Source organism: Tamandua tetradactyla, chromosome 2 (genome assembly GCF_023851605.1).
Source record: "Tamandua tetradactyla isolate mTamTet1 chromosome 2, mTamTet1.pri, whole genome shotgun sequence".
In the NCBI taxonomy this organism is placed as follows: Eukaryota; Metazoa; Chordata; class Mammalia; order Pilosa; family Myrmecophagidae; genus Tamandua; species Tamandua tetradactyla.
This window is the reverse complement of record NC_135328.1, coordinates 200,627,614-200,654,378: the sequence shown is the minus strand read 5'-3', so window position 1 is coordinate 200,654,378 and position 26,765 is coordinate 200,627,614. Positions and strand designations below refer to the sequence as shown.

The following is a 26,765-nucleotide window of genomic DNA, read 5'->3' as shown; positions in this document are numbered from 1 at the left end:
TCAGTGAGGCCTCCTGACCCAGGTGGGGCTGGCCGAGTAGTTTCTCTTCCCCATCACAGAAACCCGGGTCCTGGTTTCTGAGCCTGGAGCAAGCAGAGGCTGGATGGAGTGAGGGTTCGCGTGCCCCTGCTCTCTGTTTGGCTGGCCTTGCTGAGACACCCTGCCTAGAAAAAGCCAGGTCAAAGGTCCGGACAGATACACTCTCCTTTCGCTCCTTTGACACAGGCCAACAGGCAGACTCAGAATTTCTAAGAGTAAGAATTCTAGAATCCTGGAGTTAGAACACCTGCGTTTGAGGAGTCCTAGGATGGAGACTCCTTGGTCCCTCGAGTACCTGCAGGAAGGGGGCAGAATCTGGGTCAATAGTATGCAGCAGGCCAGCCACTTTATAGATAAGAACGAGACCCAAAGAAGGAACTGCCTGAAGTCACACAGCGAGTCAGTATCAGAGGTATGCTTTCCCCCATACCTCACAGCATAATGTACCAGGCCATGCCACCTCCTGAGGCTAGCTGGGGGAGAAAGCTGGACAGAGGCAGTCCAGAGTGCCAGGGGGCAGCCTGCCTGCTATGTGGGTGAGTAAAGTGCTCACGTGGTTTTGCTAAAGCAAACTTTCACACTCTAGTCCCATACCTACAAAGCGCCAAAACCCCCACCCTCTCCTTCTAAGCTTTCCACTGCTTTGTGCATCCCCTGTCCCCTGGCCCTTTTCCTTCTCTGGCTCTCAGTCTTCCTATCTGTAAAATGATCTCCCAGAACCATTCTTTAGGACTGGCTAGGAAATCCTAGGGGCAGTCAGTCTCGCGGCGGGGCTGGCGGCTCTCGGACCTGCCAACTCCTACAGGTCGGGGAGGAAGGGAATTGCGGAGAAGGAAACATGAGTTGTCTTGAGCTTTCGGCTCGCTATTTTAGGGGCGCCGCCCTTTGTCTACGCAAGGACTGGGAGCGCGCCCCACCCAGAGGGCATGGGCGGGGCGGGCCGTCCGGGGCGGGGCCTGGCCGGCTTTTCGCCCCGCCCCGTCGGACGCCGCGGCGGAGCTGGCGCGGGGAGGGGAGGAGCGCGCGCGCCGCGCGGCCCTGGCGGAAAGTTTTTCCTGAAGGAGTTTTGGCGGCTGCTGGGCTGCGGCGGCCGGAGCGGGCCATGGACGCGCTCAAGTCCGCCGGGCGGGCGCTGATCCGGAGCCCCAGCCTCGCCAAGCAGAGCTGGGGGGCCGGCGGCCGGCACCGAAGTGAGTGTGCGCGCGTCCCCCGGGGCCCGGGCCGGGGTCGGGCCGAGGCCGACAGGGACCCCCGCGGCGCCCGGAGTTCGGCGCAGCGGGGGGAGAGGCAGGGCCTGCAGTGCACCCTGCGGGGCGCGCGCGGCTAGGAGCAGCCCTGCCCCGGCCCTGCCGGGTCGGAGGGTCGCCCGGGGTCAAGTCCCCCCAACCCCTCCCCCCCAGGCTCTGTGCAGCCTAGGAGGAGGGACAGCCGCAGGGGGGAGAGACCGAAGCTCGGGGTCCCCAGGTGTAGGCGGCAGTGGGAAGGGGTCGCAGGTCAGCAGGAGACCGGCGCGCGGCACCTCTCCCACCTTTCGGCCCCCACCCCTCGCCGCCCTGAGCAGCTGGGAGGAGGCAGGAGCGCGGCGTCGTGTCCTGGGGAGGGGGAGTGGGCCCAGGGCCGAGTTTATGGACGGGGCCACGGGGACCAGGGCGTCTTCCCAAGCCGCGTGCCCAGGGGTCGCTGCGGGCTGGCCCCCGCCCCTGCGGAGCGCTCGGCGGCTGGATCCCACTTGTCCCTCCCCCCAACCCGGTCCAACCCGCTGGTTCATCTCTTGACACCCCGGCGCCCAGAGACCCATCCAGGTGTGAGCCTGTGAACCCAGGTACCTGCTTGAGATTGGGGACGAGGTCCGGCCTGGGGGTGGGGAGGAGGGTTTCCTTACAAACTGTCGTTAAGACCTCTGCGTCCCCTCACCTAACCGGGTCGAGGTAGCAAGCTGGCGACTTAGTTATTTTTGAAACCTGTTTCCTTTCCCTTCTTTCTCCTCGGTGGCTAACGAAGTCCCGGAGGCGCCCAGGCGAATGGCAGACTCACTCGCAGTTACCTTCTCCCTGGGGTGTCTGGGAGGCAGGGAGGGCCTCATCAGGGCCCTAACTTCTCTCCCCCGCCTTCTGCAGTTACTCTGGTCACCTGGCACTTTTCCCTGATGCCTGAGAAACCCCGCCCAATTCCCTCTTTTTTTTTTTCACCAGTGGAAACAGAGGCCCAGAGAGGCAGAGCGCTTACTTGGACTCACACAGCCCTTCCTGGCGAATGTGGAGCCAAACCTAGGAATCCTCTACGCTTCCCCCCCTGCCCTCCCCCCCCACCATGCTGCCGACCCACCTGAGCCCAGGCCTCTCCCCATCAGGAAGAGCCACCAGTACCACGTTTCCCTGTCCCCGCCTCCTCCCCCTCCACGCCATTCCCTCTTTGCTTTCCAGATCACTGCCAGGAGCGCCAGCGTGTCTGGGCCTAGGGCGCCTGCCCTGCCCTGCCCTGCCCTGCCCCCCACCCCCTTGCCCAGCTCTGCTGTTGCAGCTCTGGCTGCCTCTGGAATGGAGACTGGCATGGGGAATGTGGGCTGCTGCTGGGGGGACTGAGGTCAGGGACCCATAAGAGCCTGGCAGGCCAGGGAGGGTCACCTCTCACTCTTCATGGCTTCCAAAGTAGCCCTTTAGATGTTTGTGGAATTCCACCAGGGGTAGGGGTCACCCACAGCTTCTGAGAATGAGGGTCTGTTCCAGTGGGGACCCTGTGCTTCTCTACTGGGATACGGGTGGGTGGAGCAGCCCCCAGGGAGCTGGCTGTGAAGGAAGGGTGTGTGGGGGGGGGGGGCCTGGGCAAGGGAGGGGAGCTTAGGGGCACCTTTGCTGGAGAGGGGAGAAGGGAGCCACCTTGGGTGGGAGTAGAGTTTCCCTGTCAGCTGCCACCTTGGGTGCATTCCTTGTCCCTTCTGAGTCTCAGTTTCCTCATCTGCATTATGGGGTGGGGATGTTGAGAAGATGTGGATGGTAATGCTCCCTCTTGGCCTGATGGGTGGTTTCTTTCTCTCCCACTCTTCCCCTGGCCTGTCCCCAGCCCCTTCCATCTGATTCCTGTGGTGGAACAGGTTTTGGGGGCTCAGGGCCTGTCTGCATTTGCAGAGAACTGGAGAGGAGGGCATCCCTCCGAAAGCCCAGACGGCCCTGGAGCCTTCTTTACTTAGACTCATCTGGCTTCAGAGCCCCACCCTGACCCTCCTTATTAAGCCTCCATTTCCTCATCTGAAAATTACAAATAGCCACAGTCCCCACCTCCTATTTCTTCTGTGGGGATTACATCAAATTGTGTTTTGCCTGGTACAGAGGAAGAGTTCAATAAGTGGTAGCTATTGTTTTTGTCATTTAATACTTAACCATGTGTTTTTGCTTCCATGATCTCTTTTGCTCCTGTGAGGTGACAGAGCAGGGGATTCTTATCATCAGACCCATTTTAGAGTTAAAGGGACTGAGGCTCAGGGAGGTGGAGTCACTGGCTCTGGACTCAGCCCCCCCAGCCTAGGGGTCTTACTGTGCCATATGGACCCGGTGGCCATGGGAGGAGCTGGCAGCAGGCCTGAGGCAACGGTGGGCACAGGGTGGAGAGGAAGGCTGTGGTGGGGGCGGGCTGGGGACGGCAGCTTGCCTGGGGTTATGGGCCAGCCCTGGAAGCTCTGCGCTCCCAGGCTAAGAGTGGTGGTGCCAAGTGGAAGCCAGTGAACAGTGTTAGACCTGACCCCTGTGACTGGCTTCTCATCCCTCCAGGTCCCCAAAGCTGGGATTCGTAGCTCATTGTTTTATTCATGGAGAGACTGAAACCCAGAGAAAGAAGGCAGCTTGCCCAAGGCCACACGGCAACGCCAGCACCCCAGGCCTTGCATGAACTTCACAGCTTCCTGTCTTCCACTTAGTCCTGACCTCGAAGAAGAACTGGCTCCCTCTCCCACACATGGCTTTTTAACCCCATCTCTTCAACAGCCATAAATATTTTATCTCAGTCTCAGGCCAGGGTTTTTTCTTTCTTCCAACTCCTGGAAGGGTGGCTCACCCAGGCCCTTAATTCTCTCCTTCCAACGGTACTGGGATCACTCTGACCCTTGGGCTCCTTTGTGGCTTCTGCCAACCCTTCAGAGACCCAGTGGGAGGCGTACAGGTTCCAGTAAAGCTTGTTCATGGTGGCAGACTGGGGAGGGGCCTATTCAGTCCCAAGTATTGATTGAGCACTGACAGTGTATCAGGCACTAGTGTGGGTGCTGGGAAATCTGGTGACCAGCAGAGTCGTTCTTCTGCCAGTGCTTTACCAAATGGTGGACGAGGTACACAATGACAAGCACGCAGATAAGTGATGTGGTTGTTATTGATGGAAAGGTGTGAGGGAGGGATGGGGGCGGCTTTATTAGCTAGGATGGTGTCTTCATTTGGGTTCTTGAGAAGTAGACCACTGAGAGAAGGGCCAGCGTGCAAGTCATTTATTTGGAAAGAGATCCCAGGAAACGTCATTAGAAGTGAGAAGGGAAGGGCAACAAAAAAGTGAACTTCATAAAGCAGGTTACCACTCTGGGCCCCTTATTGGAGCTTGATGCCATGGGGAGCTCAGGATGGCAGTGTGGAATGTGCCTTTCCGAATATTTCCTTTTGAGGGACAATTCCTGCCAGCCATGATGGAGGGCTACAGGGATGGGAGCTCTTAATCCCCCAGGCTGTGTGGGCATGGGACATCTCCAGCAGCCGGACAGAGTCCCCAAGTGGCACAGCAGGGGCTGGCAGTCAGAAGTCAGGTGGCCTGTGCAAAAATGCTGTGCACAAAGGGGAGATGGGCAGGGCACAGTAGTGTCAGCCCTGGCGGGTGTGTGTGTGTGTGTGTGTGTGTGTGTGTGTGTGTGTGTGTGTGTGTGTGTGTGCAACGAGTCTGGGAGGCTGGACTGAGAAGGTAATGGGGGCACAGAAATGAGGATTCAAGGAGAGAGGCTGCAAGGCACACAGATCTGGGGAAGAGTTTTCCAGCCAGAGGAAACGGCAAGAGCAGGGGACGTTTCACCAGAAGCTGGGATCCTGATCCTCCCTGGTCTGGCAGCTGCTGGGGGTCTGTGGCTTGAAGGAGGCACAGGTCACCCACTGCCTGCTGAGGGTGAGCCAGACATTCCTTGCTGGCGGCCCCGCAGGTTGGCAGGCCCTTCCTGACCACTGCCTGGTACTGAAAGGAGCTGGGTAGGGTGCAGGAAGGTGGGGGTCTTTAGTGCACAGGCCAGGACTCAAGCCCCAGCTCTGCCAGGGATGTGCCACGTGACACTGAATGAGTGGCGATTGCCTCTGAATTTGTTTAGCTGTTAAGTGGGAACATGAGTACATCCTTAACTCTTCTCATAAAATGCTGCACGTGGCAGCGGACACATTAAAGCTCTCGTGCTTGACCCTCATAGGTGATAGTGGCTTACACTTCTTCGGCCCTCAGTATATGCCAGGCGCTGTTCCAGGGCCATCTCATGTGTGAATTCACTTAATCCTTGCTGTAACCCATGGGGTAGATTAGGAAATGGTACTGCTGTTTTTTTTGTTTGTTTTCTGTTTCAGTCTCAATAACTTTACACTCTGAAATATGCCTATCATTTGTCATGTCCTGATGCTTTTTCTGATGATCCCCCTGAGAGGGGCCGAACCCATTTGTCAGATAAGAAGATTGTGGCTCTAAGAAGCAGCCACACTTCAGGGAAGGGCAAAGCTGAGGCTAGAGCTTGAGTCTCCTGATATTGTCACTCTGAGGTCTCAAGGCCATTTCCCCTCCAGGCTGGAGGCATGAGTCCAGGGCTCAGGTTGGGGGTTTCCCCAAGGTTTGACCACAACAGCTGATGTTCCAGACACCAGCCAGCAGGATCTCTCGGAGCAGCAGGAGGGGCCCTGGGGCACCCTGCCCAGCTCTGACTCCTGAGCCGGGGGTCTTAACAAGGAAAGAGCATATGTTAGCTGCTTGAGTTGGGCTGGGCATATGGTCTGTCCCCAGTTAACTCCGGCAGCAGGTCATCTGTAAAATTGCAGAGTTAAAATAGCACAGTCATTACCCACCACAGGGCCAAAAATAACTAGGACTGGAACAGGGCTGTGGACTCAGGCCTGCATTTGCCCAGGGGCCTCTGGGAGCTCTTCCTGAAGTGCCTGGATCCTCCTGGGAAGGAGCATGTGGCCTCCAGCTTCTGGCTGGATCCCCATTTGAGGTGGCAGCATCGGGAGCAGGGCGGGTGTGGTGGCAAAACCCTATGTGTCTTTATTTATTGAGTGCTTTGAGGTGCTGGTTTTCATGGCTAGGGCGTGGACCACAAGGCATGCTTACATCTCAGTGAAGAGACGTGTCGTGTGCACAGAAGTACAGGAGAGGAGACAGGTTTCCCTGGAGGGGGAGCATCCTGGCTGGGCCTGGGGGGCAGGACGGATGGGGATGGGGAGGATGAGGCTGGGCAGGAGGGCTGGGTGGGAGAGCACCTTCCCTGCACCAGCTCCTGGGGGGAGGCCAACATGAATGGCAGGCCCTTCCCTTCCCCTCCGAGGCAGTGGGTGATGTGGCTGTGGAAGGAAGGGACAGAAATCCTCTCGAGAGGCTTGAGCAGCTCAGGGACAGGAAGGATGCATCCCCATCAGAAGACAGGGCCCTCTGCCAAAATCATCACATTTTATCATCTCGTTATTTCGTTTTATTATCTCATTCAAGGGTCATAATAACCCTGGGAGTGGGGCTCTGTTGTTTCCTCCATTGGGCGGCTGAGAAGACGGAGGCTCGGGGAGTGTAAATAACTCACAATCACTCGGACCTGGAGCGTTGGAACTGGGATTCTAGGGTTGGGACCCTTGCTCTTAAGCACCAGGCTAAACTCTGCTGCCTCTAGGAAGGCCTCCTGGAGGAGGAGATGGTGCTTGGGGTATTGACCAAATGAAGAGGAGAAGAGCATCTCAGGTGGAGGGACCTGCATGAGCGAAGACACAGAAGTGGGAAAGTAAAAGTTAGCTTTGAGGAAGAAGCGCTGCATGGTTGGAACCTCTGGGGGTATCGGGAGAGGAGACTGAGAGGTTCTCTACCCTCCTTCACTCTAAATGAGCAGTCATTATGCACATTGGCCTGTATGGACTGGGAGGTCAGCCTTCCTGACTTGCTGTGTGACCTGGAGCAAGTCCCTTCCCACTCTGTGCCTCTGTTGTACCAGCTGCCAAATGAGGGGTTTGGGCAGAGGGTCTCTGAGACTGACAAGTGGTGCTAGTCTACCAGGGCCCTCTCTCAGGAGGTGGGAGAATGGAGGAGGGATCACTTCAGAGAAGGAGAAATGCAGAAAAATGCCAAGCATTTCAGGGGTCAAGGAGGACTGGGGAATATTTTCACAGCAGAGAGGTCATCAGTGACCTTGGCAAGCTTTGGCCCCTGGGAATGGAGGGAGCGGAAGTGGTTTTGGAGAAGGGCCAGGAGAGGGCTGAGCTGGAGGAAATGGGAGAGTGGGGACATCAAAATGGGGGAAGGAAGGATGTTTGCTGTAGGGCAGGGGTGACTAATGAGAGCAGCAGGGCTGACACTGTGTCAATGTTGCCCGCTGGAGTCTTGCTCAAAGCCGTTCTATGGATCAGAGGGAGCTGGAACTGCATTTGATTGATGTCTGCCAAGGATGCACACAACGAGCATGGCACACGCTGTTTGCTCTCCTTGCTTAGTGGGGTCTGGGTAAAGTTGGTGGTCTGGGTCTCCTGGCCTGCAGAGGAGAAGCCTCAGGGATTAGGATGAGTGAGAGGAAATAGCTCCTGTCCCTGGATCATCCCCCTGACCTGCTGGAATTAAGGTAGTTTGCCTCATGGCCTAATGGTCGGGAGCTTGGGCTTTAGAGTCAGGTAAGCAGTTTGACATATAGCTGACCTAGAGGCTTGATTTCGTCATCTGTAAAATGGGAACGAGTGCCTGCTAGCAAGGGGGTATGAGGGGGTGGTGGGAATGATGACAGCTGCTGCTAATGGTTGCATTGCTCGCGCTGATGGCGGGGTGTTATTCTTCGTTCCTTGAGAGCAAGGCCTGTTTCTGAGTTGCATAGGATGGGGGAACCTCTCAATCTCCTTACTTTTGAAGATCAAATGAAATAGGCTCCTGGTTGATGGGACAGAAGATGGGCTCACTTTGGATTTCGGGAATCATCACAGTGGGGACAGACTGCATGTTGGGGCAGAATCTTGGGGGGGACAAGGGTTGGAGGACACTGGGCCAGGGGCTGGAGGTAGGGTTGTCAGGTGTGTCCTGGTGTTACAGGCCTGAGAGAAGCCTTTGGGTTGTCCAGGTTCTTCCCTCTTTACTGGCTGACCAGTATAGAAGTCCCTGCCCACCCCGATCTCAGTTCATGGGCTTCCCCTGTAAGCTCCTGCGACCACCCCCTGCTTCCCCCTTTTCAGGAAAGGTAACAGCCTCAGAGAAGGACAGTGACTTGTTCAAGACAAGTCCATGGAGAAGCAGGTGTACAAGGTTCCTGGTAGGCCCAGACTGGGGAGAGGAGCTGGGGTGCTCCTGACCGTGCAGGAGCCTGGAGCCAGGCTGCTGGGGTCGGGTCACCCTTGGCCCTGCCAGGCCTCAGCTGTTCCATCAGAGCCATTGACGAAGACCCCAGGAGGAGGCAGCCCTGGCCACCCTCCCCCCCAGTGGCCCCTGGAAGCTGATTCCCATCTGGATGCTGCTCTATTCAAGACTGTGTGGGAGGCTAAAGAGCAGTTTCGCCACCTGTGAATGAGCCCAATAGCACCAAAGCACCTGCTACAGATGTGGTGTCTCAGCCAGGAACGCCCATGTTCAGTACTCCTGGACGAGGGGTTTGGGAGGAGCCTTGGAACCCCTCCTTCCATCCTCCTTGCTTCCCAGCTGAATGGTAGGGTGTAGGTGGGTCTCAGCTTCTGGGGCACACCTCCGGGTTGGTGCATATGCCGGTGAGGACTGCATCCGCCCCTGCTCCTCTCTCTCCTTGGGGCCCTCGGTGTGGGTGAGGCAAGTGGAGGCCTCTTTCCAGTTTCCCGCCTGATCTGTGTCCCCACCCAGTGAGTGGAGCTCATCCCCTCAGTTCCCAGCCTTCCTGGCAGCAGTCATGGTCAGAGTTTTCAGAGGACTCTTCCCATGTGCCCTGCTCTGTGTCATTGCCACAGCCAGGGGAGGCAGTTATTATCTTGAAGAGGAAGTAACTTTCCTGAGACCCTCCAGGCGATGGCAAGCAGGGTAGAATTTGAACCCAGATCTGCCAGATTCAAGTGGCCTTCATACTTCGTCATTTGTGAAATCACCTCCCCCTTTTCCCCACTGTCCCTTACTTCACCCCCCACCTCCTTGGGCTGCTGCCCCTTTCCTCGCCCCCATGTATGCTGTCATCCTGTTGGTCACTGTGGACATGCAGATGGAGGGAAGCACCCAGGTTTGAATTCTGATTACTTTCCTTATTGTATGTGGCCTTTATCTAGTGATTTTGCCTCTGTGAGCCTCAGTTTTCCAATCTGTAAAGTGGGGATAGTGCCCACCTCACAAGGTTGCATTAAGGATTAAGTAAGAAAATGGCCTGGAAGGCCCTCAGCCAGTATTAATGTTGAAATTAAGAGTTTGGCCTCTGGATGTGAAAATGTGAATTTGGGTCTTGGCTCTTGCACTTCCCCGTCCTGTGGACTTTATTATGTTATTTATCCTCCCTGGGGCTCTGTGTCTTTGCCTTTAAAATGGGGGTGATAGAAGTGTCATATAAAGCTTCTTGCCACAGTGCTCTGCATGTACCAGAAAAGATTAGCTGTTTTTTTTAATAATAAAAAGAATATAGGGCAGGCAATGGTGGCTCAATGGCAGAGTTCTCGCCTGCCATGCCAGAAACCCGGGTTTGCTTCCCGGTGCCTGCCCATGCAAAAAGGAAAGACAAAAAACAATGCTTTAAAAGAATGTAGATGGGGTGACCCCAGTGCCTCTTGCTGAGTTTCCTAGAAGACAGGGCTGGTGAGAGCCTATGGCGGTGGGCCCTGTCTACAGAGTCTGAGGCCTGTCCTCCCCTGCCCAGAGCTGCCTGAGAACTGGACAGACACACGGGAGACCCTGCTGGAAGGGGTGCTCTTCAGCCTCAAGTACCTGGGCATGACGTTGGTGGAGCAGCCCAAAGGCGAGGAGCTGTCGGCCGCTGCCGTCAAGAGGATCGTGGCCACGGTAAGGACCCAGTCGGGGTGGGGGCTGCAGGGTGGAGCCGGGAGCCAAGGGCCAGCCTTATGGAGGTGCTCCTGCCTCTTACTGCCCACTTGGATGTATCTGGAGGAGCAGTCGGGCTTGAGGGTCAGTGTCAGTGTCCTCTGCAGCTGTTGTGGCCGTGCCTTGCCCACCCATTCCTCCCCCAGCTCAGGCTCTCTGCCCAAGTGTTGGAGACAGGGAGGGGCACAACTGTCACCTGACCCCTTGCCCAGTGACCTGGGGGACAGGGTATTCCACCAGAGACTAGATTTCCCCCTTCCCAGCTTTGAGTAAGTATGGACCCTTTCAGTCCACCTCCCTTGGTGGCCTCAGACCCCTCAGCTCAGGACCCTGTAGTTGTAGTGGGTGGAGCAGAGAGACCCTGGAGTCATCCTGCTGGGTTGTGATGGACCACTCAGTGCTCAGAAGACGTGTTCCCTTCTAGCTGTGTTATTTGGAGCAAGTCTCTTAACCTCTCTGAGCCCATTTCTTCCTGGGGAGAATGACGTGGGGTCCAGTGCTTGGCAGGCAGTAGGAGCTCATCGAGTGGTAGTTGTTTCTGTTTTTATTACAAGAGTGTGCTGGCTTCCTCATCACACCTGCAGCTGCCTGGGCCGAGCCTGTCTGGGGCCCTGTGTAGGCCTTGCGTCTGGGTCCAGGAGCAGCTAGGCTTAGCTCACAAGGGGGGTCCCAAGTGAGGCAGTTGAGTTCCTCTGACCTGTGTCTGCCCCTAAGGCTAAAGCCAGTGGGAAGAAGCTGCAGAAGGTGACTGTCAAGGTGTCACCGCGGGGAATCATCTTGACTGACAGCATCACCAACCAGCTCATTGAGAACGTGTCCATTTACAGGTACGCGCGCTGTGCGGCATGGCCCACGTCCACAGTATCACTTGGGGTGGTGGGGGGAATGCCCTGTCTGAATCCACCCTCTACTGCTTCCTCTCTGGGTGACCTTAGAGCCTCCGTTTCCTCATCTATAAAGTGGAGGTGAAAACAGACCCTGCCTCGCTGTGCTCCTACAGAGAACTGCATGCACAGTGCCTGGTTCAGTGAGTGCTCTGCTAATGGCAGCTGCTCCTGGCTGTGACACCAGGTGCAATAGCATAAGCAGCTGAAGCCTACCCAGCCTGGAACCCACCACATTCCCCCAGCCCACCCCTGTGTGCTGCTGAGTCAGGCTTGGGGCAGAGTGCTGCAGGGTTACTGCCTTTTCCTTCTGCTCTGAGTGGAGTAGCCTGGCTCTGGTCATCTAGCTAGCCATTCCAGGGAAGCCCAGGCAGGGTCCAAAGCCAGAGTGCAGATGGCCTCTGTAACGAGGGCCCCTGTCCTCAGGGAAGCAGGGCCCAGTCCTCAGAACCTCAGAGTCAAAGGGACAGCCCAGCTTCATTTTACAGATGGAGCAGCTGAGCCCACAGAGAGAATTGCCCAAGGCTGCGTGTTTGAGGTTGTGGCTGAGCTGGGACCAGGATACAGGCGGGACCTCAGTGCAGCTGGCCCCCCTCTGCAGGCTTCTCTCCACCCTCTTGCTTTGTACCCAAGCAGATGGTACAGTTGGCTGGAGCACAAGTCAGGAGTGGTTTAGAGCCTGCCTGTGCCTTCCTCTCATCTTCCTGATTCTGCCTTCCTATCACCAATGCCTTTCGAAGTGTCTGTTCTGCTGGGGCCTGAACCAAGTGAAGAACCAGATCCATCTCCTGCCCTCAAGGAACTTCTGGTCTCAGAGAGAATAGGAGGAGGAAGTAGGAGAGAGGATGATAGTGTTTTGTAAGGGGGCAGGGAAGCGGACCTGCCTGGGAAAATCTGGGAGGGCTTCTCAGGGGAGGTAGCTGGGACTTGAAGAAAAGCAGGATCTGTTTTTCTGGGACAAGGACAAATGGTGTCTAGGGCTGGAGACTAGATCTCCTGAGGTCAAGAAGAGTTGCTGGGGGCCTAGAGCACTTTCCCTCTGCCAGTACGGATTTCAGGTCGTGTTGACACCTGTGATTAAAGCTCAGCCCACACAGGGTTGAGTTGCTGTTCCACCTCTGGGCTTCCAGCTCCACTTCTAATTGCAATGCCCGGATGACTGGGGCAATGTGGAGGGATCAGCCGAGTAAGAGAGGATGGGGAGACTGAAGGCTCACGGGAAGACTGAAGGCCCACGGGGACCCAGTATTGTAGGAGACTGGGGAAGAGGAAACACCCAGGGCTCCTTGTGAGAGCGTGTTCATGCCCAAACCCCACAGCCAGCTCCTCCACCCTTGGCCCCCGCTCCAGAAGAACTTGCTAATGGGTCCTGGCACCCTGGGAGGGGTGGCTCTGAGTGTGTCTGACCTCTGGGCTGGAGCGTGGATGGGAAAGCCAACAGGGCAGTGGGAGGCCAGGGGAGTCCTGTGTCCCCTCCTAGGCAGTCAGGACACACCCCTCTGAGGCGGCGTGGCAGTGGTTACAGCCTCCAGAATCCTACAGGTGAGTTCAGATCTCAGCTCTGCTTCTAGCTCTGTGGTTTGAGACCTTGAGCCTCAATTTCCTCATTTGAAAAGTGGGGATAATAATGGAACCCATCTCAGAGGGAAGCTGTGAGACTTAAATGAGGCAGTACTGATAAAGCTCTTGGCACAGTACCTGGCATGTGATACGGGCTCAGCTATGATTATTTTGGGGTGGGGGTTCAGTGTGGAATGCAAGTGAGAAGTGTCCTGCTTTTGCCCAGGATTGGGGTTTACAGTATCACCTATAGGCCTCCCGTAACCAGCATGTTCTGTGAAGCATGAGAGATGCTGGCTAGAGAGAAGAGGACAGGATTCAGACCGTTCAGAGCATGAAATTTCCTTGGCTTTGAAATGATTATATTCCAGGAGATAGGGTAAACTTTCCTGGAGCTGACTGCTATAGTAAAAGTCTGGTATCATCTCTGAGGGGCAAGAGGGAGACAGATTATGTCAGAGGCTGCCTAGAGGCAGATGCTCGGTTGGTCCTCAGATTCCCTGGGGGCCCTGGTGGTGGCCAGACACTGCAGGGTTAAATCACGTGCCTACTTGGCCTGGATGCCTCCCCAATGGATGGCTCAAGATGCCCGGCCTGGAAGCCAAGGCCATCTCTCCTGAGTCTCATCCTGGTGGGGTGAGGATAACAGGCTCTCTGGAACTCAGGGGAGATGCCCCCTGGGGCATCCCAGCTGTGGTCCGGCCCCTGTGCTGGGAGCTCGTGACACTTCCTACTTGCCTTTCAGGATCTCCTACTGTACGGCAGACAAGATGCATGACAAGGTGTTTGCATATATTGCTCAGAGCCAGCAGAACGAGAATCTCGAGTGCCATGCCTTCCTCTGCACTAAGCGGAAAATGGTCAGTGGGGACTGGATTGGGACTCGGGGAGGCTCTAGCTTTGCCTTGGCAGCCTTGGTGGGCTCCCTGGTGGGGGAGGCAGAATCCAAAGTTCTGGAAAGGCTTCAGTTTCTTTTGCGCACCTTGTGCCTTTCTTGCAGACTCAGTGTCGCCAGCTATTCACCTGGGGCCTCACTGTGCCCAGGGCCCTGAACTCTCTCATGATAGCTTTGTTTCCAAGACAGTGACTCTTAGTTTTGTCTCGTATGAGGCCACACAGACTTAAAAATACAAGCTCATTATGTCCCCATTGTTCATCTCTTCCTCCCCAGTGACTGGAGCAAGCGCCGGGCAGGGGCAGCTGGCCATCGCTCACAGCCTGCATTGCTGCAGAGTGTGGGCCGTGGAGGGGAGTGGAGAGGGTGGGGTTCCAAGACACAGAGGGCTTCTCTGCGATGTGGGGTTTGGGGGTGGAAGGTGGGAAGCATGTTCTGGCACAGTGGTTCAAAGCTTGGCCCAGGGTCTGAGGACTTTAGACAGGCCTAAAAGAAATCACCCTGCCCGCAGACCAAGAGGTCAGTTACTAAGGAAAACAGAGCCTGACCCTTGCTTGGCAGTTGACTGCACAGGCCCGATTGGGTAGAGGAGAGGGCTGCTGCTGGACTCCCCAGGCCCAGACTGTTCCTTTTTCTTAGCATGTTTTTTTCTGTGTTCAGGGCTGACAGGCTGGCTCGGGGTACCCTTTTCCTGTACCCTTTCTCATCTGGGCCACCCCCTCCCCTTTCAAGGGGGTGATCCCAGTCCAGTGGGTGTAAACAGACTGCCTACCTGGTGCAAGGTGGTGTCCTGTAGCTCACAGTGACTCACCTGAGCCCGACTTCACATTGCCAATGGCCTTGTGGCCTTCCGTGATGAGAATCCTGAGATTCTCAGGGCTTCGTGAAGGTTTCTGAAGAGGAGACAAGACGAAATCAGTACCTCAAACTTGACCACCCACCTGCTGGCGGATACCTCCGCAGGTGTTTGCTGCTGCCTGTCCTGGGCTGAGATCTGTGTTGGGCGCCAGGGACCCAGGGTATTGGCCATTGAGATGTGCACAAGTCAGTGAATCAGGAGACAAACCCGGATTCAGTGGCTAGAATACAGGGGCCGTGCTTCTGGGGTGAAGGTTACTGAATCTCCTTGGGAGGGGTCATTGAGACTTCCCAGAGGAGACAGTTTGAGTTGGGCTTTGAGGGTTGAATAATGAGTAGGAGTTTGGAGGCAGAGAGGAAGCACCTAGGGGTGGTGAGAGGGTGAATATGCTCCAGGCACAGGAAATAATGGGTGTGAGGACTTTGAGGTACAGAGTTAAATGGTATGATGGATGAGCCTGGGGTGAGTAACAACGTGGAGTTACCTGCAGGGGGCCTTGAACTTGGAAGTTGATGTAGTCTGCCCTCCACATCCCCACGGGTCTTTGCTGGGCTCCCCAAAGCATGAGCTTATGACCCTCCAGGGTGGAGGCAGAGAGGTTCCAAAGAGAGTTCTTTTTGGGTCACCCACCTATTCAGTTCAGTCACCCAGACTTCGCTCCCCCAGTGGCTCCTCTTTGCACACGGCCAGGATAAGGCTGTCTACTAAGTAACTTTCCAGCTGTCCAATGGGAGGCTCAGGGAACGTTTCAGTGTCTAAGTTCTGAAGTGCAGGTGGAGTTAGGGGTTACTGGCTCTGGGTTGCAGAACAGGCACTGGGCCTGCACTCACAGCACAGTGATAGCCCCTGAAGCCTTAGTGGACCCTCAGCCTCTACCTGGGGCAGGGTGAGACGGGGCTGTCCCTCCTGCAGCCATTTGGTGTTCCTGGAAGTATTGCTTTTTTGTTTTTCACTTTTTTGCTTTTGGTAATATCTTTATTTGTAGAGCATGTGGACGGAGGTTAAGACTTAGCACTCGTAAATGCAATGTGTTTTTATAAACTACCGCTTCAGTGTTAGGGACCATGACGCTATCAATAGCAGTCTCTCAATTGTTCTAAAAATTCTTTTAAACTTTCTAATCATGTGTTCTAGTTTGCTAAGCTACTCACAGCAGGTACCATAAAATGGGTTTACTTTTAGCAATAGGAATTTATTAGCCTACGAGTTTACCGTTCTGAGGCTGTGAAAATGTCCAAATCAAGGCATCATCAGTTGATACTTGTTCCTCAAGATTGGCTGCTGGCAATCCTGAGCCCCTCTGTCACATGGCAAGGCACATGGTGGCTTCTGCTGGCATCCCCCTTCTCCTCTGGATTTCCTTGCTTTCAGCTTCTTGTGCCCGTGGCTTTCTCTTTCTTTGCCTGAATTTCATTCTCTTATAAAGGACTCCAGTAAGAGGGTTAAGATCCACTCTGAATGAGGTGGTCACATCTTAACATGTTAAGATCCTTCTCAAACCAAAAGACCCTACTCACAGTGGGTCCACATCCACAGGAATGGGTTAACTTGAAGAGCATGCTTTTCTGGGGTACGTACAACTTCAAACCACCACACCCCACCCTCTGGACCCCCAAAAGACGTGTTGTTTCCATATGCAAAATGCATTCATCCCATCACAAGATCCCAAAAGCCTTAAATCATTTCAGTAACAATATTAAATCCAGAGTCTCATCAAAATTGATTATACGTGTGGTCTGTCCTGGGACCCAGTTCCCCTCCAGCTGTGGACCTGTGAAACTTAAGGGAACAAGTTAACCTTCTTCCGATATATAATGGAGCAACTTTCATAGGATGAGCATTCCCATTCCTATAGGGAGAAACTGGAAAACTGAGGTCATGGGTCCCAGACAATTCCGAAACTCTACAGGGCATGTGCCATTAGATTTCTAGGTCTGAGAATCATTCTGGAATGATGTTTTCTGCTCTGAGCTGAGGGAGTGGCTGCCCCACCCTTTGCAAGTGCTTGTCCAGCACCCGAGTGCTCTGTGAGTACTGGGGTGAGGGCTCCCACATCTTTAGACCTTGGGGTGGCGGCTGGACTCTAGACTCCACCCTCATCAAACACTGGGGTGACGGCCAAGCTCTCAGCAGTCTCCCAGGCATCTGAGAAAACAGGTGGTAACACTTCCTGAACAAGGGGGCAGAAGTCCCCCCCCTCTCCAAGTTCCGGGGCACGCTCATCCTTTCACATGCGTGGGTGGGTCTGCATTTGTGGCCTGAGATATCTTTGGTTCAGACCTCAGCTTTCATGGTTCTGCCTTTTATTTTTTCTTCAAGTCTGTCCCTTTCAGTCCAGGCGGGCAGAGATTCCATTCATACAGATCTTGCAAAAACATTGTCGGCTTCACAGGTAGTACACGGGTCGAAACCATCAGACAAAAGAACTTTCCACAAATCCTTTCTGGATAACTGCATCTCCGATCCTGACTTGTGCTGAAATGACTGACAGATCCATGTTCAGTTAAATCCTCACAGGGAGCACTGTTCTCCAGGATCTTGCTTTCTGGAAGCTCAGAATTTTCCAAGCCATCAGTTTCTGGTTTCTTTGTGCCCAGGAGTTCAGTTCTCAGCTTATCCCTTTCTTCTTTTTCACCGTAAGCTGCAAGGAGAAGCCAGACTGCACTTCTCATATTTAATTTGGAACTCTCCTTAGCTAAATATCTAAGCTCGTTGCTTCCAAATTCTGCCTTCCATTTGACATCAGGACTCGATTTTACCAGGTTCTCTGCCACTTTAAAACAAAGGTCACCTTTCTTCTAGTTGGCAGTGATACATTCATCATTTCTGTCTTAAGGCCTTATGGGAAGTATGTTTCCTGTCCATATTTCTACCAACAGTCTTTTCAAAGCATTTTAGGCTTTTTCGATCAAGCACCTCACAGTTCTAACAGGATTTACTCACCACCCAATGACAAAGCCCTCTGCCCTCCTTTTTAAAAATATTTTTGGTATTCGCAATAGCAGTACCCCACTTTCTTGGTACCACAATCTGTTCTAGTTTGCAAAGCTTCTCAAAACAGATACCATAAAATGGGTTTGCATTTAGCAGTAGGAATTTATTAGCAAGTTTATAGTTCTTGAGGCCATGAAAATGTCCACATCAAGGCATCAAGATGATGCTGTCTTCCTGAAGCCTGGCTGCCGTGGATCCTGGACTCCTGTCGGATGACAGGGCACATGGCGCCGTCTGCTGGTCACCCCCTTCTCATCCAGTTTTGTTGCTTTCAGCCTCTTGCATCCATGGCCTGCCGTTTGGAAGTATTGCTTTTGTGCAAGGCTCGGTTCTGGGGCAGTGGGACTGCTAGGAGACATGTGGCCCGACTCGGTCTCAATACCAAGTTGGGACCTGGGACCTCAGGTGCTGGCCCAACTCTTCATCCCTAAATTCACTGGCTCCTAAATTCACTGGGAGTAAGAGAGAGACACAAAGAACTGGCCAAGGTAGAACCTGGTTATAGTAATAAGACAGAACTGCAAGCCTGAGGCACTGAGAGGAGGGGCAATCATGGCCGAGCAGTTGAGGAAGGAAAGCCTCCCCACCCGCAGGTCTGAGCAGTCCCTGCATCTAATGCCAAGCCCAGATTCCTACAACCACACCCCCAGCCCCACGCCCAGATCCCTGCCCAGCCTGGGCTTGCAGCCACCTGCACATTCACATCTTGGGTTATATTTGGTTTAACTTGCAGCTTGGGACTTCAGGGTGAAAGGGTGGGAATGTATGCAAATGAACCACTAATACATGCAAAAACAGCCTCGAGCTTGTGCCCCCCAGTTTTTCTGGAGACGAAAAATAATGGTGATTCCATATCCCTGCCACTTTGGGTGACCAACCCTTGCTTGGGTATATAGCAGTCTGACTCTGGCTGGTAATTACCCCCTATTTTTAGTTCACGGGCAATTCTCAATGGTAACTGGATCTATTAAGCTTGATTCAGACGTGACAGCTTAAATTGTAAACAGCTGTGAGGAGTTTCATACTTAATTACCATATTTAAGTTTTGCCATAAAGCGCCTGTACTTCCATCAAAAATGTAAATGATGGAGACATTCAAATGAGATTTTATACTTTGTGAAGTTTAATTGGCATGGATCAGTCAGCTTGTTTAGGAATTTATTATTTTTTTTAAGAGTCTTAAAGGCAGTAGCCACAGATTCATTTCTCAATTAAATCGCGTTGTCTGGTGGAGAGGGAGTGGGGCTGAGGCTGCTTAGGCTTGAACTTGCTGTGCACTTGAAAGCGAGGTGGGTGCTTTCTTTTCCAGGCCTGGCCTTTCCAAAGGAAGCTTTCTGTGCTTCCAGCTCCAGCTGCAAGCACTGGGATTTTTTCTACACCCAGAAACTGAGCTGATTAACCCTGAGCTGGAATCACTGTTGGGGAGGCTGAGAGGCAGGGGTTGAGCTAGGTGTGGGGTGGGGGGAGGCCTTGGCCCAGGAGTCCTGTCCCTGGGACACTCAGCTCAGCATTGTCGGCACCTCAGGAAGGATTTGCCCTGCTCTGGGGGACAGAGGTGTTTAGACCTGGTTCTTGCCTTTAGGGAGCACCCAGGTGGGGTGACACACGTCTGTAAGCCGATGGCATTGTCAGATGCACATGATGCCTGAGGAAGGTGGCCAGGGCTGTAGGAACCCAGTGCTGGTGACTCTCGAGAGGTGGTGACATTGGAGCTGGGTTTGAAGGGGAATGGGAATTCCCCAGGGGTGAAAGCCAAGGTGTGGGAATGGTCTCCTCATGAGGTGGATCACAGCCTGAACGGTCCCCTGCCACAGGCACTCACTGACATCCTGCTCCTGCCAGGAAATGAGTCACCCTCCTCCTGCCTTTCAGGGATCCAGTTAGAAGCACTCTGAGCCGGCATAGTACTAATCAGTCTGGCTGTGGTTCATAAAGGGGGCTGTGGTGGGGTGGCAGTGGGGCCCAACACTGGCTTTTCTTTCCTCTAATTCCAAGGTCTCAGTTAGCACATGAAGTCCTCCGGTAGTTAGGGAGGGCTTCCTGGAGGAAGTAAGCCTCAAAGTTGATTGGATTTAGGAAAGCACAAAGGGTAAGGCAAAAAATGGAGGTGAAGCATTTTTGCAGAGATGTAAAGGCTGGAATGAGGGTGTTGTTTGCTGGCAGTGCGGAACTTTGGCTGGGCTTGGGGTGATGGAGTGGGGTCCCATGGCGTCACGGAGGGGTTGGGGTGGCCTCAGTACACCTCAGGTGGCTTTGGTGACCTGGGAGGGGCCAGAACTTTGCCTCTGCCCATCAGGCATTCCAGAGCAAGGGATGGAGCCCTCAGAATCTGCAGGGAAGAAGCCTAGGCAGGTCTGGCTTGGAGCCCCCACCCCTCCAGCTCAGTCTTACTCTTCCCTGGCTTTCACGCCACTCCACCCTGCTTCCTGTTTTTCAGGCCCAGGCTGTCACCCTTACAGTAGCCCAGGCCTTCAAAGTCGCCTTTGAGTTTTGGCAGGTGTCCAAGGAAGGTGAGTCTTCCTTCTAACCTCGGGGCTGGGGGAGGGGGAGGGGGTGGTGAAGAAGGCAGACAGGGAGCACAGAGTGGGAGTGGGGGGTGCAGGCCCTGGAGCCCTACCTGGACTCGCTCCCTGCCTCATCACCACCTACCCTGTTTGTGACTTTGGATGGGTCCCTTCCTCTCTGAGTCCCAGTTTCCCTATCTGAAAAATGAGAAAGCCATCTCCCTGCTCTCCCCCACCCCCACCCCCACGGTGTTTGTGAGGATGAAATGAAATCTGCAGGGTTTCTTTCCTCCCAGCTGGTGACCCAAAACCTGTGTCCTAAGATTGGCCAGAGCCTGCCTGGTGGTTTCTGGGGACATAGTACTGGGGATCTGAGGCTCCAACATTCTGTGCCTTGGTTCTGCAGAGAAAGAGAAGAGAGAAAAAGCCAGCCAGGAGGGAGGGGACATCCCAGGCGGGGCCTGCCGCGACAGCACCCCGCTGCTGAAGAGCCGTGAGTCTCGGGCAGGGGAGGGATCAGACTAGGCTTCACCCAGAGGCCTCATGCCCGCCTGAGCCGGGGCAAACTCTTCTTTGTTTTTTTCACATGGGCAGGCACCAGGAATCGAACCCGGGTCCTCTGGCATGGCAGGCAAGCATTCTTGCCTGCTGAGCCACCGTGGCCCGCCCAATTTTGTTTTTAGATAAATAATGAATGCTCGTTATAGATAAACTAGGAAAGGTAGATAAAAGGAAAAAAGAAAAAAACTTGCTTTGGTGCCTGTTCTTCCAGGTATGTTCCTACACAAATACATGCACCTCTCTAGACACACTTGACATCCTGTTGTCAAAAAAACTTGGCAATTGCCGTGGATATAAAAGTTCTGGTCTAAACCGTTAGTTTGGGTGAGGCCCTCACCCTGTGGGCAGCTCTCAAGGTTGGTGCCAGGGTGGGGCCCTTCCTGATAGGCCAGGGTCAGGGCATGCACGAGGGGGCAGTGAGGACAGGGACGGTGCAGGAGGCTCCGGGGTGGGGGTGGGAGGTGGGGGGGCAAAGAGGAGGAACCTCATCTCCCACTGACACTCGTGGCCGCACCCCGCAGTGGTTGTCACCGGGAACCTGCTGGACTTGGAGGAGATAGCCAAGGCCCCGCTGTCCACGGTCAGTGCGAACACTCCTAGCATGGACGAGGCCCCACGGCCGCCAGCGTTGGGCAGCAGCAGTGTGGTCTGGGTGAGTGGTTGGGGGCCTGGGGACCCTGCAGGGATGCAGCGAGCTGCAGCCTGATCTCTGGACCAGGCCTGAGGCAGCTCTGGGGCCCAGGCCCCAGCACACATGACCTGCAGGCCTGCGGATGATCAGACCTAGCCCAGCAGCACCCAGGCAGGGCAGGGGCGAACAATGTCCCCTTTGAACCCGGGGCTGTGTCCCCACCAGGCCTGGCTCCCAGCACAGCTATCTCCTCACAATGTCTGGCCTCTTGGCCTGAGCCTCCCACCACAGGACCAGCCAAAGGCTCCCTTGTTCTTGGCGTGGGCAAGCTTTGCTCCTGGCACCCCTCCCCCCTTGGCCATCTGAATTCGGAGCCAGAGACTGGGTGGTCACTGTGTGACTCGGGGCAAGCCCCCTGACCTCTTTATGTCTCAGCTTTTGCCTCCCGTCAACGAGGATTGTGACCTCTGCCTGCAAAATCACTCAGAGGAACCTAATTTTTTTTTGTATTTAAATTTTTTTTTAATTTTTTCATTTGGAAATAATTTTAGACTTATAAAGTAGTTACAAAAATAGTACAGAGAATTCCTGTACACCCTTCATCCAAATTCTTCAAATGTTAACATCTTATATAACTATATTACAATAATCAAAAGCAGGAAATTAACATTGATACAGTACCATTATATAATCTATAGACGTTATTCAGACTTCTCCACGTGTCCCACCAGTGTCCTTTTTCTGATTCGGGATCCAGTGCAGAATCACATGTTACTTCACTTGTCATGTCACTTTAATTTAAAAAACTCCAGACCATCGAGGGACTGGAATTTGCTTTGAAAACCTGTCGGGGCCCCCTGGCAGTTGAGGAGCACCTGAGTGTCCCTTGAGCCTGTTCTCCGCTGCCTGGAAACCATCTGCCACTTGCCCATCCTCAGCCCTCGTTTTTCCACTTGGGCCCTGGGATCCTGTCATTAGTTATCCGTCATGGGCTTGGAATTTAAGTTTGATTCTTGGAAGTAGACAAAAGCAAGAAAATCTCTTTCCTCACTTTTTCCTTTTGTAATTTGAAAGCTTTAGAAACCATCTGGTCCAACCCCCACATTTTATGGCAGGAAAAGCTGACTCTCAAAGAGCAGCAGGGACTTGCCTAAGGTCTCATGGCTAGGTGGTGGCCAAGCTGGGAACTGAACTCACCCAGTCTCCAGCTGCCCTGCAGCACGCGTCCCTTACTCCCAGCCCAAGCGGACCCCACACCCCAAGTGCTGTGTTGGTGGACTGAGCTGCTGCTGGCAGCAGCCAGGTGAGAGGCCTGCCCGTGCTTGTTCCTCCAAGTATCCGCCAGACTCCTACATTGTGTCCTTAATCTCGTCGCTTACCTGGGGCTGGGGACAGGCCAGGCTGTGAGCATGGGCTCCACCACTCAGGGTTCACCCCCCTGCTTTCTCTTCCCTAAGGAGCTGGATGACGGCCTGGACGAAGCATTTTCGAGGTAACGTGAGCTGGGTTCCTTGTGCTGGGGGGAGGGGGCCTTGCCTTTGTGAACTGGTCCCGCCTGCCCTTTGCTCCTGGGGCCCTTTGCCATGTAAGAGAACATGAGGCACTCAGACCTCCTCCAGAGCAAGAATTCCCTCCCCCTTTGCTTGGATAACACCAGGGGTGGGGAGCACAGTGTCTGGTGAGGGAGTCCCTTCCAGGATAGGTCAGAGCTGTTAGAAAGCTCTTGCTGTTGAATCAAAAGCTGTTCCTGGTGGCTGTTCTACAACAGTCTAAACTGAACTAAACACTCTAGCTTAAGTTGATTTCTTCTTCTGCCGCCTGGTACAGCTGTCAGAAATTGGCTTTTTTGCAGGCTTTGTTCCCACCAGAGTTTTTGCAATTATGAAAAGGGGCAGGGAGAAGGCAATACTTAATTAAGCCCTTGGATTGTTATATTGGGAGGAATATCAGGCACAGCGAGGAGCTATTTTGGTACAGCCTGAGGGTGGTAGCATTTCCCCATTTTCCTAGGGGTCATCCAGAACCTTTAGCTTAGGAATGTGCCACCAGGATGTCTACAGCTGAGGCCTGGGCAGCTCTGGGTTCTCAGCACTAGACCCTGGCCAGTCAGGCCTCCGTTTCTCCCTTGGGACCCTCAGCAGTCACCCACAGCCACCCACCTCCCCTCCAGAGGCTTTGTTTAGGGTTGGGCCATCAGCTTGCAGATCTAACCCTCTGGCCTTCTCTCTCCCCCTCACCCCTCTCCGCCTTCCATCTGGATGGGAACCCCTAGGCCCAGCCCTGGCTGAGTCATGTGTGGCCTCTTCAGGGAGGCCCAGATATTCTTTTTACCATCTTTTATGTACTGGCTGACCATACCCCCTCGTTTGAAGAAAACCCTCTGTTTGCTTTCTCTAGGCTATTTAAGTATCACATGTCTTTTATTAATAGTTTCGGAAGTCAGCAAAGCATTAAACAGAAAATAATTGCAAATAGCTTCATCCCATAATCCCACAGCCCAGACTTTTGGCTTAATTCATGCTAATCTTATATGCTTTTTTTTTTTTTTTTTTGCATTGATCAACTCATCCTATTTGCATTTTGCTATCCTGGTTTTTTACTTAATGTGGATGTATCTAAAGCGTTTCTCCAGGGTGTTAAAAACTCCTTGTAAACACCATGTTCATTGACTATGTGAAATTCCTTTAATGACAGACTGTAATTTACTTATTTCCCCACAATGCTTTTGGAAATTTAGGTGTCTCCTTTTTTAAATTTGTGTTTTGAACAGCACTGTGTTGAACATAGTCGCAGCCCAAAGGGCTGTGCCAGTTTCTCTTCTGTGGCTTGGCTCCGTCACGGCCTGTGGCTAGCATCACCCTTTCCCTTCTTTCCTGGGCATGTGCTGGTGGCGTCGTGGCATGACGTGGGTCCTCTCCCTTGCTTGGTGGCAGGAGTACCTCCGCCTGCCCCATTGTTCTCTAAGCTTTTTGGCCCTCAAGGGAGGCCGTTGAGGTCTGAGGTTCCACCTCCTCTGGCATCTGAGGCTTCTTCTTTGGCTTCTGTGTCCTGGCATTCTTCTCCCTGCCCCCTGACCTCCCCCGCCTCTGCTGTGGAGCTGGCCATGCTAGCCTGGCTCCTCAGGCCCCACCAGCCCCTTGCCTGGGCCCCTGGCTCACACGGCTCTGCCTTCCAGGCTCGCCCAATCTCGGACAAACCCTCAGGTCCTGGACACGGGACTGACAGCCCAGGACATGCATTATGCCCAGTGCCTCTCACCTGTTGACTGGGACAAGCCTGGTGGTGGTGGCTCCGAGCAGGACGACCTCTTCAGCTTCTGAGGGCCCGAGGCAAGCGGAGCAGACCTGACCACTACATGAAATGGACCAAAGCCACCTGCGGTGGGGGAGTCACCCCACCACCCACCGTCCTTCCCTCTTCTGGACCACAACACCGTCAGCCTTCAGATCAAAGCTGTTGCCAGTGAAGCAGGGGGGAAAAGAATTTTTTTAACCCTGCTTTCTCTAAGAACTGAAAGATGCCTTGAATATTTATTCAGTAACTCTCCTGGTTTATGCTCGGAAGCCAGTTTTGCGTCAGCCACGTCTCCCACTGTGTAACGTGTGCAGTGTTATAACCAGCTTCCTGCTCTCTCTTGTATCCAGCAACCTCCGTTCTGGCTGTGGGTGTAAGGACAGTGACCAAAGCATATCTTGTACCCTCTTTCTTTCTAAGGACCCAGCTTTCCCTGGAGGCTTCCTTGCCCCTTAACCAAAAGCGGTTGGATTCCCGTCTTCTGCTGAGAATGGCACCACATTCTCGGGAGAGGACTGTGTCCTCAAGCTCGCCTTCCTCAGGGCTTCCAGCGGGCTGGGCTTGAGCCCCTGGACCCAGTGGCTCTCAGAGACGGGTTGGCCCTGACCAAAGATGACATGTAGCTTGGCACTTTAAAGCAGACAGCAGGTGTGGCCCCCAGCGGGGACCCCCTCGATGGTGCTGCATTGAACAAAGCTTTCTCACAGCCCTTCTGCCACGAGAAGGGGCCCAAAGTCCCTATGATGGCCCCCACCCATGCTTGGAACCAGCTGCCTACGGACTGCCAGGGTCTGACCGTGACAGTGGTGGTCACCCCTGTGTGCTGACCCCTTTGGGGGTCCCCCTGCCCCACCCCTCCAACTGGCCAGGTCGTCGACTTCTTCTGTTCTGGTTTGTATCTGTATGTGGGAATTTTTCTGAGCCCTGCCTCCCCATACTTTCTGGGATGATGTGTAAAACCTAACACCTATATTTGCTGAAAGATGTTGTATTGCCATTTTATGGATGAGAAAACTGAGGCCGTGAGCAGGAGAGGGGTGGGGTTAAGAGTAGAACCCAGATCTGATGCCAAAGCTGCTTTCTCCACCCCCACCTCCCCCTGCTAACACTTACTTTTTTTTTTTCCTGCTTTGTTGTCCTCCCAAGAACCAAAAAACCCCAGCTATTTTCTGACCAAAATGTGTTTCATAACAAACCATCTGGTGCCTTTCTACACAGAACTGGCATAGCCTTTGTGCCCTGCTAACTGTCTCACTGTTGATTTCCGTGAGGATGAAAGTGTTTGAAGCCTGCTAATTCAGAGGGTGAAACAAAATCAAACTCCGTAGGCATCCTGCTGTTCTCTTTCCTGACACTGGGACCCCGGGTGGGGCATACCAGCAGCCGTCTGTCTGCAGAACCTCCCTCCTTCCTCCCCGCTCCGCCCCTGCAGAGCTCCCAGCATCCTGAAACCCAGCAGGGCCAGGAGCATCTTTCCATCCCGAGGTGCCTCCGTGGGCCTGGCTTTGCCGAGCTCACGTCTGCTGGAGCAGGTTTCGCCAGATCCCGGAAAAAAAAACCACACCACTTCTTCAATTACTTATTTAAGTGGGGGGTGGGGATTTATAGGGTCTTCATCAAGATAGGATCGTCATTTCCTGGCCCCTGCTCCTGTTGCCTCCTTGCCTCAGGCCTCCCTGGTCCCAGCCTCCATGTCCGTCACATGGCAGCCAGGTTTGGGCATGACGGAGACTCTCCTTCGTGGGGGGGGGGGGGGGGGGGTGTCGGGGATCCTGGGGAAAAGCATGCTGTGTTTGCGTGAGCCACAGTGACCCTTGTCTCGGTCCCTTGTCAACAAGCTGTTACTGTGTTCCCCACGTGTCTGGTAAGGCTTGGTTATGCTTTACTTTGGGACGCTGAAAAGGAAGTTCTAATGAAGAAAAAACAATAAATATTCTGTTTTTGAAATGCAAACAGTACTTGGATGGAGTGGCCTGGGGGCCAGGGAAATGGCCGGTGGGGAGGCGCAGCATGCGACAGCTCCTGCCTTCGGTGATTGGGCAGCAGTGACCACTGGCCTGGCCAGGCCACACCCCCAGGTGCAGCACTGAGAGTGAGAGGATACTAGGCTTCAGGCCAGGGGAGTCCACTTTGCACCCAGCAGGCGAGGATGTGCTTGATGAGGTCACTTCTGGGTGATTGAGGCAACACCAGCCACCCAATGTGTTTGCACTGAAGGGGTCTCTGAAAACCTTATGTCCAAGGGGGTCTGTGACCACTTCCCTCCCTCCCCAAAATGTATTGAAGTTGTGTATGCCCACATGTCCTTTTGTCCTGGGGAGGAAAATGT

At 54.0% G+C, this 26,765-nt stretch overlaps 1 protein-coding gene across 4 annotated transcripts; it reads left to right on the top strand.

The window, feature by feature from the left end:
• The first annotated feature begins 301 nt into the window (after positions 1-301).
• Positions 302-26,404, top strand: LDLRAP1 (low density lipoprotein receptor adaptor protein 1). Of its 4 annotated transcripts, none has more exons than XM_077150777.1 (9): positions 302-451; positions 10,073-10,215; positions 10,969-11,081; positions 13,444-13,558; positions 19,884-19,956; positions 20,357-20,443; positions 21,033-21,163; positions 22,600-22,634; positions 24,318-26,404. In XM_077150777.1, the coding sequence occupies exons 2-9, from the start codon at positions 10,147-10,149 to the stop codon at positions 24,460-24,462; spliced, it is 768 nt and encodes a 255-aa protein (XP_077006892.1). In that variant the 5' UTR covers positions 302-451; positions 10,073-10,146; the 3' UTR covers positions 24,463-26,404. The 4 variants fall into 4 exon arrangements, with proteins under 4 accessions (XP_077006892.1, XP_077006891.1, XP_077006890.1 ...); XM_077150776.1 differs by lacking the exon at positions 302-451 and adding an exon at positions 1,026-1,229 and having other exon boundaries at positions 22,603-22,634; XM_077150775.1 differs by lacking the exon at positions 302-451 and adding an exon at positions 1,026-1,229 and having other exon boundaries at positions 24,318-26,403.
• The last annotated feature ends 361 nt before the right edge of the window (positions 26,405-26,765 follow it).